The sequence below is a fragment of the Orbicella franksi genome, chromosome 6 (assembly GCF_964199315.1).
Source record: "Orbicella franksi chromosome 6, jaOrbFran1.1, whole genome shotgun sequence".
Classification (NCBI taxonomy): Eukaryota; Metazoa; Cnidaria; class Anthozoa; order Scleractinia; family Merulinidae; genus Orbicella; species Orbicella franksi.
The window spans coordinates 30,032,732-30,044,311 of NC_138150.1; the positions used below are offsets into that span (position 1 = coordinate 30,032,732).

The 11,580-nt window shown below is 40.3% G+C and overlaps 1 protein-coding gene across 2 annotated transcripts; it reads right to left on the reverse strand.

The window, feature by feature from the left end:
* Positions 1-279: 279 nt before the first annotated feature.
* On the reverse strand, positions 280-11,549 carry LOC145490328 (anoctamin-4-like). Of its 2 annotated transcripts, none has more exons than XM_081469457.1 (8): positions 11,447-11,549; positions 8,070-8,370; positions 7,542-7,688; positions 5,426-6,936; positions 4,935-5,062; positions 3,475-3,718; positions 2,808-2,957; positions 280-2,261 (listed from the first exon to the last, which is right to left on the reverse strand). In XM_081469457.1, exons 2-8 carry the CDS (start codon positions 8,142-8,144, stop codon positions 1,904-1,906), a joined length of 2,613 nt encoding a protein of 870 aa, XP_081325583.1. In that variant the 5' UTR covers positions 8,145-8,370; positions 11,447-11,549; the 3' UTR covers positions 280-1,903. The 2 variants fall into 2 exon arrangements, with proteins under 2 accessions (XP_081325583.1, XP_081325582.1); XM_081469456.1 differs by having other exon boundaries at positions 7,542-7,691; positions 11,447-11,546.
* Positions 11,550-11,580: the final 31 nt, after the last annotated feature.

The following is an 11,580-nucleotide window of genomic DNA, read 5'->3' on the forward strand; positions in this document are numbered from 1 at the left end:
TTCTACATATCGCATTTTTTTTCAATCAGGAATATTAAACTACTGACTGAGGCTTCCATCGACGAACTAAATACGTTGCAGCAAGAATTTGTGCTCGAAAGCGCTTTTTCTCACCCTTGATCAGTGGCCAAAGTCAAACCAGTCAGATTAGTCATACTTTTATGTGAGATCATGGACGCTTTCCTTTCAACTAAAAATTCCTGAACATATTGAAATAGAGGCAAACAGCAAATGGTACAGAAATTTCTAGGCGATGGAAGATATCCCAAATTCGAAAATTGTTGATGAATTTCCAACCATTCAACAAGGCACTGGAAATTTTGGGAAATTCAAACCGGAACTTTTGTTCGAATACAAGTCTCAGTTCATACTACGCGGGAGAAATTTGAAAACGCAACATTCACCGGTCATTTTGGATTTGTGCTGGAGGAAAACTCGAGCATGTAAATCTCGTCATTATCGTCATGTCATCGTTTTCGAAAAGCTCCCGCCGTTTTCGTGGAGGATTGGTCTGGATGGTAGGCCTAACCGTATTGTGGACGGGGCCTAAAGCGCCCTTGTCGACCAGTTTCGTCCCCAGAGCCCGCTCGTTTTCGATCATCGGCAACCAAACGTCCGACGCTCCGGTTGCTGTTGTTGTTTTTTTTATAGATCGACAACATTTTGCTCTCACAGCTAAGTAGTTGCCGATAAGTAACTCCCTTGCCTGTCGCTGAGTAACCTATTGCGATTTGCTCATGCCTGGTATTAATGCAACAACTAGCAACCTTTCTTACTAACATTTAATGATTTTCATTTATAGACATCGCATTATTACATTATTATCTTAATTGTACTATATTTAGACCTCAAAGGCGTCAGATATGCTAATGTACCTAAAGTCAGCAAAAAAAATACTTCCAGGTCATCATGAACACGTGCAACTGACTAGACAATTATCAACTCAATATTTGCCACCCACAAAGCCATTCTCTGTTAAGGGTTGTCCAATAGACCTTAAGATGGTACCGGAGGCTAGTTTGGCCGATTTTGGGAAGTTTTTGAGGGCTGTATCAGAAACAATTAATGAGAGTGAAGTCGTTTCCACATGACTTCTTTGTCGAGTCGTCTAACTTTAAAGATGTCGCCATTAACCGAAAGTTAGCTCGTCGTATTTTACTAACCGGAAGTCATACCATGTGATCATGTATAAAGAGGAAGAAAGGGTAGGAGGTGACAAGTCAACACGAGTACACATGGTTCGCCGAACTCACGACTGGTGTTGGTTTTGCACCTAATATGCCATTTCCGAGTTACCTTCTACTTCTGTGTCATAATGACTCTTCGTGCGAAATCATTCATATGAATGGTTTACACGGACTCGTTTTGCAAAAAGAAAAGCGATTCAGTTTCGGCAGTTAGAGCAGGTTTTTAATTGAGTGGCTAAGTCAGAACCAAAGCAATTGTAACCACCCATCACAACAAACGGAAACACCGTAATGAAACAGGTAGAACTCAAAGCAAATAAATACGGCACGTGGTGGCCTCCAAGCGCGTGACAAATAGCCTTTTCCACGGTTAGCTTTGCTTATTTACATTACAATGTAATCCCACGTGGATGCGCATTTTCGTTGAATTATATTGTCATGCAAATGAGGAAAGTTGCCCGTGAAAAGGGCTATCCTGTATTAGTTTAGACAATTTGGTATCTTATTGGTTGAAAACAAGGCGCAAGTTGATTTTTGAATTAATCGGAAAAGGTTGAATCAGAAAAGAAATACAAAACAGAATGAGATTATAACTGTAAACTGGAAATAGCTTTAACTCAGTCTCAATGAAATATTCCTTTGTAAGCCGCGGCGTTATCATAAAATTCTGAAACGCAAATCTCACTATTAAATTTCTTCTCCATTTCATGCTGTAATCATACTCTATGTATACTAAGTTTGCTTCCGCCAACATTTGAGTTCCTGGATCTGTTGACATTCTCACATGACATGTAAAGAGAGTTCGCAGAACCGGCAGTGTGTGGCTCGCGAGCGTGCAGTTCACGTGACGCTTCAGCCTCGCTTGCAGTCAGACAGGCCCTGGCAACGAAATTTTCCCGCTTTATTTTGACTTCAAGTTTGCGAGGGACATCGGGAATGAGCCAGTCCAGGAAACCAACGGTGAAGAACACAAAATATTGAAAGATGATGATAAAACCCAATCGAACAGCAAGCACGAAGAAGTATTGGCGGTTGAAATCGTAAGGCTCGACGGGATCAAAGTACTCCTTGTATCTGTAAAAACCAAAAACAAATAAGATACATTGTAACAACTGAAAGGTCATCCACATTGCGGGGATGGCAAACATGGGCTAAGATGGACTATTAGCTTTAAAATCGATCAATATAACGTTTTTTTGTTTGTTTTGTTTTGTTTTTTTTCCAACAGAAAGCGCATGTATCGCTGCATGCTGTTTTATCATCCCCGTCTGTATGTACGATAAATTTCGGAAGTGGTCAAGTTGTAAAATAAGAATTTTTAGCTTTAACAGTTTTCTTGTCAGAAAAGTATTTGAAAGGGCTCAATGCCTGAAAACTGAAAATTTGTTCGGAGCAAGTAAATAACTAATCTTTAAATTTAGGGCGGATTTTATCGGCGGGACTGAAGGCGATCGGTCTGCTTTAAACAGGAATAGCGCTGCAACTGAATTAAACGGATGTTTTTCTTTTTCCTTTGGAAAACGTCTTTCTTTTTCTTGGCAATAAAAGAATTAATCAATCTCAATAACTTTAATGTAAATATTCCACTCCATGGCCGGTAAGGCTGTGTTATTTACTGACCTGCAGTAGGACTTGTTATAAGGTAAATTTTTGAAAGGGTCCCGAGGCAGGGCCATTTCACTGAAGTCTTTAATGTTGAAGTAAGATAAGCTGTTATTGACATAACCAGTCAAACTTCCATCAGGGCTGTACGCGTATTTGTAGACTTCCCTAAGAAACAAATGACAGTGACAAATAGAACTTAGTATATACAAGTTATTTAAAGAAAACACCGATAAGACAATGAAGGAAACAATAAAGAAATAAACAAAACGATAGAGCAGCTACTCCCAAGAATTTTTGTCAGGTTTTTTTACAAAGATATCTCGATCCCCATTTGTACACTTGGGTCGGGAGAGACATTGTGAGGGTAAAGGGTCTTGCACGATGGCGACAATCGTTGAACACGATTTTCTCAGCGAGGGGCCTGTTTCTCGAAAGCCATTTTAGTTCATTTGTATCTAAAAACAGAGAGGTTTATACTCCTGAAACTTCTTGTATGGAGGGAAACCTCTGAATATTAGACTAAAACAGCTCTGTAATCATAAGGCTTGGGATTTTGCTATGGCTTCCCGGGTGCGAAAACGTTTCGGAACCTTCGAGAAATGGGCCCCAGGGCTCATAACCAGATCACACTGCGATTCTCGCTAACAACATACATTGTAAGGCGTGTTTGATTGAAATTTACCTCGGAATGAACTCAGAAGTAAAGGCGATTACAAACGAGTTCACTAAAACGGCAAACCAACTCATCGAACGAAGAATTCCAAACCAGATTCCAATCCCTTGAGCCCGCTCTGCTATCGGTCGGCGGAAATTCACCGCAAAGTTAATAGCATCTATCCGAAGTTCCAGGATGTTGTTGATGAGTGCGAACAAAGGGGCCAGCGGAAAGGCTGCGACGAACATCGTAACAAAACCAAACTGGATAACTAAAAAATACCTTAAAAATCAGTGTTGTAATAGCTGAGTGCCCTGCGAGCAGTTGGTTACTCCTACGCCGAACGAGAGAGAAACCACTGCAAGCAATAAATTTTGCATTCTTTGGACCGGCGTTGTACAAGCATTTCTTGGGAACAAATGGAATCGACGTCAAATGCATCACGTGGGGCGTGACGAACTCGCGTATGCTCAATGGAAATGCACACTTGCTCGCAGTGGATTCTCTCTCGTTCGGCGTAGGAGAAACCAACCGCTCGGAGGGTACAGCTGAGTGAAATATTTACAGCATAATAAATGTATGAAATCAGTTAACTATGTTAGCATTTTGAGGTTGGAGCAAGTTAGGCCAAAACGTGTTTTAACGAAAAATAAAATTCCAACAATTGACGAAAAACGCATCTTCCCTGCACCTGAGATGCAATCTTAATTTATACTTTGGCCTCAAGTCTACGCACGACTATTGCTTCATTAACAACCACATTGACTTCATTCAGGTATCTTCTCGGAAAATAATTGATCGATTCACGATTTCTCCTAACAGGAGCAGAAGTTACGACATGACGTACACGTATAAAGGCTTGACATTCTACCGTGTAAAGTTGCGAGCAACTTGTGGAAACTTTCCCACATTCTGCCAAGGTCATTTTTCAGGGCTGTAGCCAAAAAAAAAATGACTGTGGCAACGTCCATGAACAAATTATGACTGAGGCACTGTCCACGGTTAAATTCTCTTCCTGGGTATTCAGGGTGTTTGAGATGACTTTCTGAAACTCGTTAATAATTCACCAAGTTAAAACAAAGAAAATCACAACCGTGAAGGAGGTTTGGATACCCGGTCTTAATTAGCATAGATTTTGACGATTTTATACTTTACCGTTTACTTCTTAGTTTTTTGTTTCGATTGAGAAAATATATCAAACACTCGAGACAGTGTTTCATCGGCTATTCAAACACCTCGAATTTCGTCAAAAATACTCCGCTGCGCGTCGTACCGTATTTTCAACTCTCTTCTGTGTGTTTGGATATCCCAATGAAAAACTGTCTCTCGTGTTTGATATATTATATAAGTGTTAAAAACGAAAAAAAAGATGACTGAGGCCTCGGTTTACCTGTTACTAACCAAGTCCCTGTTTTGTCAGTGAACGAAAGTGTTAACAAACAAAAGTACGAATCGAACTAAACGAAGTGGCGAATTATTTCCCGTACCCATGTCATGGTATTCATAGAACATTCTTAGCTCATGTTCACTGTTTAGGAGATAGTCTGTTTCCCACTGGGTGGGATGCACGATCTTCTCGGCGCTCTTCCGGCCGTTCCACCAACGTAGCAAAGACCTAACAATGAGGACAACGCAATGAAGAATATAAGTGATCGATCAAAAACAAACGTCGATATATTACGAAGGAGACAAATTTTAAGGAGCTACGTCACGGTTTGTACATCTTAAAAAGTTTAGGCATAACTTCTCAATTTCGTCGTTTGTAATCCGTGTTAATCTTCTCCATCCTTAACCATGCTAACCATGTTTGTTCCTTAATGGTTTCATATTATCTCTTTGGCGCATTTCTATATCTTAGTAAACTACTATTTTCAGGTTTCCTTCCATTAAAGGTAATTTTGTACGCGGCCAAAATAACTCAAAATGCTGTGTCTGAACTCCTTTAAGAAAAGCGCGCGCAGGAAAGAGTAATACTTACGGTACTGCAAACTTGGAAATGGAATTGATGAACTGTTTTCCCACCATGATAACAGCCAACTGAATGCACAGCTCAATGAAACATCCTGAAGGATCACAGCCTTCCATTCGTCCTCCGGCAATACGATTGTAATTCCCAGGGTAACCTATGATATGACTGTTCTTAAAGAACGCTATGTAAAACAACGACGAGTACATATTGACGAACTGGAATGAAAATAGTTTCAGTGTTAAGATGTTATGATACTCTGTTCTGGTTCGTGGCGTTTCCCACTCTGTGAGCGCAACAGCGATCTTCTCATACACCAGACCCAGCACTGTGATAGCCAAGAGATTGAGCACGGACGCGGTCAGTGAGGTAATTATGCGCGCGCCCTGTTGCACGTCTTCATCAGGATACGCCGACAACACCGCAACCATGGCGGCCCGGTAGATCACAACTCCCACCAAAGTAGCAATCACTAGCAGCACCATGAACGAAACGATCATAAACCCGCAGGTAAACTTTCCCGCGCGTAGCGAAAACGGGATGTAAGGCTCGAGTTTTCCAGTGACGGGGTTTGGTTTCTTGTTCTGGGCTTTGGTGACAAAAGCCGGGCGTGGAGGTTCGAACTCTTCCTCAAAGTGCAACATGTCCCACTCGTAAGCCAAGCTTATCTGACGCCTCCGCCACACCTCCAGAAACACCGTTGCCCAGAGTGACATAAAAACAGCGAAAAACACCGTCCCCTCGTGATCAAACAAATGAGTGACTTTGGCGTAATCACAGCTCTTTGTTAGCGTCCAATAGCTGCAGTCTTTGTCGCACAACGGACACATGTAAAACAACTGCGAATTATTTTTATCACAAATTTCTTTCACAGGTGTAAAAGTCCTCACTGTTATGAGGCCAGCCACAAAGCACCACAAGCCAACCAAAGCAGCAATTACAAGCATGAAATTGTAAGTTCCTAGCCAAGCAAAATAAAAAGCCACCCGAGTTCCAAAGTACTTCTTCACCGCAGTCAAGGGCTGATATTTGTACCACTGGCTAAAAGAAGCCCAGTTCCTGCACAGACGTTGTCTTTCGTTTTCCGTCGCACCATCTTCGTTTTCTTTCCGAAGATCTTCGTGCAAAGGATACGCAACTGTGTAAGCCCCTTTGTAGAGCAGACGAGAGATTCCGAAGTCGTCCATTTCTGATGAATACTTCGTCGAGAGAAGTAAGCGATGTGTCATTCGACTTCGGTCGATGTCGGAGAAAAAAGTTTCCCTGTCCTCTATGAGAAAGCAGTCACTCTTTGCTCTGCTGAAAAACGCCGTGACTGGCCGCTCGGTTTTCCTGTCGGAGTCATCCTGAACTTGAAAGATATTGAGGACATTTTTAGCCTTTTTCAGCCATCTTTTCTTGCTGGAGGACTTGAAACGGGCCCCTTGGTGCTCCGCGCTAACAGGCACACGGATCATCATTTCCTCTGCGCACTTGGCCAGCACGTCCCATGGGGCATGAATAAGGACAAACACAACATTCTCCTGTATATAGTGAAAGAAAGCCTTATATTTATGTATCCACCGGGACTAGCGTATCGGGGTACCCGGTCACTCCCCCCTCCTCCGCTCTAGTCCCTAGTCCCTATTTTTTAAGGAAAAAAAAAAAACGGGCAACCTTCCCTGCTTATAAAGGATATACGCTTTGGAAATCTTTAGTGTTCTTGACCGGCGTTTCTTTTATGGCATTTCTCAAAATGTTTTGCTCGACATCCTTTCAAGCGCTTAGTTTCAAAAGGAAAAACTGGAAAAAGGTAATTTCAAGTGATCTCGTTGCGACATCAGAAGCGAGAGAAATGTAAAGAATTGAACGCACTCACAAGTCCACTGAAACACTTGATTTTCACAGGTACACAACAAATTGCACAGGTGCAAAATTCTTAATATAAACAATAGAATTTCTCTGTCATCATTTATAACATAGTACTTTGAACAACATACGATGTGTTCAAATCTGTTTCCCAAGTGCAATTTAAATCGCTTTAGCATTATAAAAATAGAGTTTGCATGCAAAGCGTCCATTGAATGTGTCGGGCAAGTCTAAACCACTACGAAAACAAAATTGACAGGTTCACAGCTGGTTTACAAACCTGCCCGTCCGATGTTACATGCTCTACCATCAGTCCTTGTTTTTTGAGATTTTCTTCGTATTTCTCCCTAATCTCTGCTTTTTCTTTTTCTTCTTCGTCATTTTCTTTACCCGACTCCGGCTCAGAATAAACCAGCACATAATCAATCTTCTGCAGCAAAGAAATACAGAATTCAATTAGCCGGCAATGATTACTTACATATTCTCCTATGGCATCGTCGAGAGTAAAACATGCAGGCAGCGTGGTGAGAACATGCGCTTTGATCACATATGTTTTGACGCGATGTAGAGCTTATGTGGCGGCCGATATTTCTTCCAGTGCTAAGTATATTTTGTCCTCTGTATCATAACATCATGAAAAGTGACAGTGTTCACAAAACTAAAGCTGTTTGTATATTGAAAGATTGTTTCACTTAAATTTTCAGGCCAAGATAGTGCACTTTTCGTTATATCATGTACAGTTTTCTTGCACTGAAAAGCGCGTTTAGCCTGACTGCTACACCAAAATATTTATAACACCGTTCCTCACCTTGGTTGAAATTTCATTTGCATTTACAGATCTCGTACTCTCTTTGCTTCTGTTCTGTAAAAGAATTTCTTCCATGGCCGACGGTTTCCCGCTCTTAGAAATGTTATCAAGGTTGATTTCCGAAGAACTTATCGCAGCGACATAACTGTCGCGTTTCTGCGAATTTTGACTCCAACGAAGTGTAGCGTGCCTGTCTTCAGATTCGTGGGACGCCTTTAAGATTCCTTCCGCTGTGGTTTTAGTGGGCACATGACTTATTTCTTCAGCTTTATCGTTTGGCCTTGGTCGTGAAATCGGATCACTGAAAATGAAACAATTTTGTTTAGTCAAGTGGTGCGTAAGCACTCAACATTTAACCCACCAATCGGCAAACAGACAATAATATCAAAACTCGCCTTACACTTCAAAACAAAATAGCGTTGTCTAAATGAAATACGCACAGGTTGAGTAATAATTACATGGTGGAATGCAGGTGGCTAACCGCTGGGTTATTTTTTATGTGTGTGTGGGAGGCTTTGCAAATACATGTATCCCTTAATTACTGGATTACCCCTGAACTCGCTTTTTTTCAAACTAACAGCCATTTTCTTTCACCGTTTGAAAGGAAGGACTTTATATTAGCATCAACTGCCGTGGCTTGACGGTAAAAAAAAAAATATATATATATATATTTTTTTTTTTTTTTTTTTTTTTTTTTTTTTTTTTTCAAGACGCTTTAATTTGATATTCCCCATTCCTTGTTTCTTATTCTAAAATGTACCGTGCAATTTTTCGGACCTCAAATGTAGTTGATCAGAGAGATATACTTCTAAAGAGGCCATAAGTTAAGTATTCCATCTTCAAAAGTATTTCCTTTTCAAAATTATAAACATTGATTTGTTCAGAACAGTCGTGTTTAACCAAACTTCTCGCCTTCCTGAAGTGACTCGAGTTGTACAGCACAATTGACTACATTAGTTCAATGTAAGAAATGTACGAACATGTACACTAAATTTCAAATGTCCGCACTGAATCGAAGCTGCTGAAACCAACTTACCTTCCAACAAGACAAAACACTCTTGAATTGTCCATTCCTTATAGTCCCAAAGGGAGGCAAGTAATAGATCTTTGTAAAATTTCGATTTCGCCATCAGATTGTAATTGCGTAGAACTGGATTTGCATTGTTAATAAGTAGTTGGGGGCTAATTAATTCAGGACAGAACAATAATTTACACGTCAATGCCTGGAAAAAGACAGAAAGCCGTCTGGTGTTTGATTGATTGAATACTACCTGTTAAAGATACCTTTTTACGGCGAATGGCGCATAAGATAAAGGAATAAGCATCGTTACACTATTTTCTATTCATTTTTCTTGCTTTTTTTTTATAATATTGTTTTCCCGGCCCAGGCTCGATATTTAACAAATTGACGTCAGTTTTTTATGCGTCTGTCCTTTTATTGATCATGAGTTCGTCATAACATTGTCAAAGTAGCTGTGGATCCACGAGGCGATAGCCGCAGCGCAGATCTAAGCAATAGAGCACTTTTTCCGTGACTGCATAGCCTCATCTAAACACGAACAGGGTTGGGAGAATTCGAGATAGTTATGCAAACCCGAGACGTAGTTGAGGGCTTGCATAACTTTCAAGACTTCTCCCAGCCCCAGAGTGTTGAGATGAGGCTATGTAAACATGGAAAAAGTACTCTGCTACTTTTATAACATAATTCTCAAAAATTAAATAGGCGCGAATCTACAACGTCACAACCGTGTTTCCATACTCTCATCTAAACACACCTATCGACCAATAAGAGCGCGCGTAGTAGCTCAGTTATTTTATTAAGCCTGATATGACACAGATAACTTCTTGCAGAAATTTAATTAGCATCGGACCCACGACTAGTGTTACGTTGTTGTTCAGTGTTGTTGTTGTTTTGCCGTTTAGAAAAGGGACGAATTTTATACTGTTTAGTTAAAAACCTATAATTGCATTGTAGATACAAAATATCCATAAAACTTCCTAAATTTCAGCTTCGATATGGCTTATAAAATATATTCTTAATTTATATATCTTTAAAAAAGTGTATTATTTTTGAGGCATTTTTGTCGCATCCGCCTTTTTTTTTTTTCTTTCACTCGTATTGAACATTTCGCATGAGAATCCACCGCTAAGAACTGATTTTCTCCATAAAAAGAAATAATCAATATTGTGAAAGTCAAGAAGATACGTGCGTGGTTTAGTCAAAACCAGTACTTCATCAAACTACTTCTCCTAGACACATCTCAATGAATGACGTCCCCAAATACCTGGACAAAAATTGCGTCAAACAGCGAACAAGATAACTTTTAATTAATCAAAAATTGCCCAGTTTATGCATCTCTCACTGGCTCGGGGCTAGTGCATCCTTTGCAGGAAGTGAATATTGAGAAAGTTAGTGTGCGAGAAAACAGTGACATTGAGATTTGTGGCGTGACTTCGTTGTTTATTAACAGCGTATGACAGCTGATTGGAAAAAAAATATGGTCGGTTCAAAGGGTCGTTTTATGTGATATTGTGGGTCCACATGTCGACACATCGGATTAATTTAGTTCACACTATAGTTGTAATAATAGAATAATCAAGATGCTCGCCGAATAATAAAGAGCTCAGGCTTAAGCAACGACAACGACGACGTCGACGACGACACCTAGTCGAGAATTACATGCTCAGGCTAAATATGCAATGACAGCGTTCAATTCCAAATGGAAATACGAAAAATTAGCCGTCACCGGTCGCGTAACTCAGACTACGCAGAATTTGGTCATATCGTGTTGTTGTTTTGCTGAGGACGCCAGCGAAATGTACAAAGAAGTATAACGCGCGTGCAGCCATTGTTTTGCTCATTACATCTTGTGTTTAATTTGGTTGTGTTCTCGTTGCCGTCGTTGCCATCGTCGTCGTGATTTGCTTAAGCTCCCTAATGTTGGACATGAAACCTCGTGCGTCGCCATGAGATTCACAGTAATTTCGAAAACGTTTTTCAGCGCATTCAAAAACCCAGACAAACCGGAAGTTGGTCACAGTGAAGTTCAGAGTCTTCAAACTTCTTCCCCTTGGATGAAAGCGAAAAATTACACATTTATTACTATTATTTTTCTTTTTAAAAAATAGTGACTTTGAAGAAAGCCTTAATGGCGACTAGCTGAATTAAAGTAAATCACAGGTCGAATTCATCGTGTCAGAAATAAAGAAAAGGTTGAATATCTGTGCAATCTCTTCACAATATAAGCTTATTGAAAGCCGTGCAATGACCATTCTCGCAACTAACAGCGCGTACATATTTAAGATTGCTGTGGATATTACCGCTTTATAAAATTGTTATTTTCGAAATTGAATCACGTACTAATAGTTCCTCTTACCTTGAGCCTTCCTACAGGTGCAAAGGAGCGAGAAAATAAGCTGGAAGGGCTTTTTGCGAAATTAATACGGTATTCCTTAGCTTACATGCCGCAACACATTGACGAGACAACACATGGGCAGTGATTGACAGGAG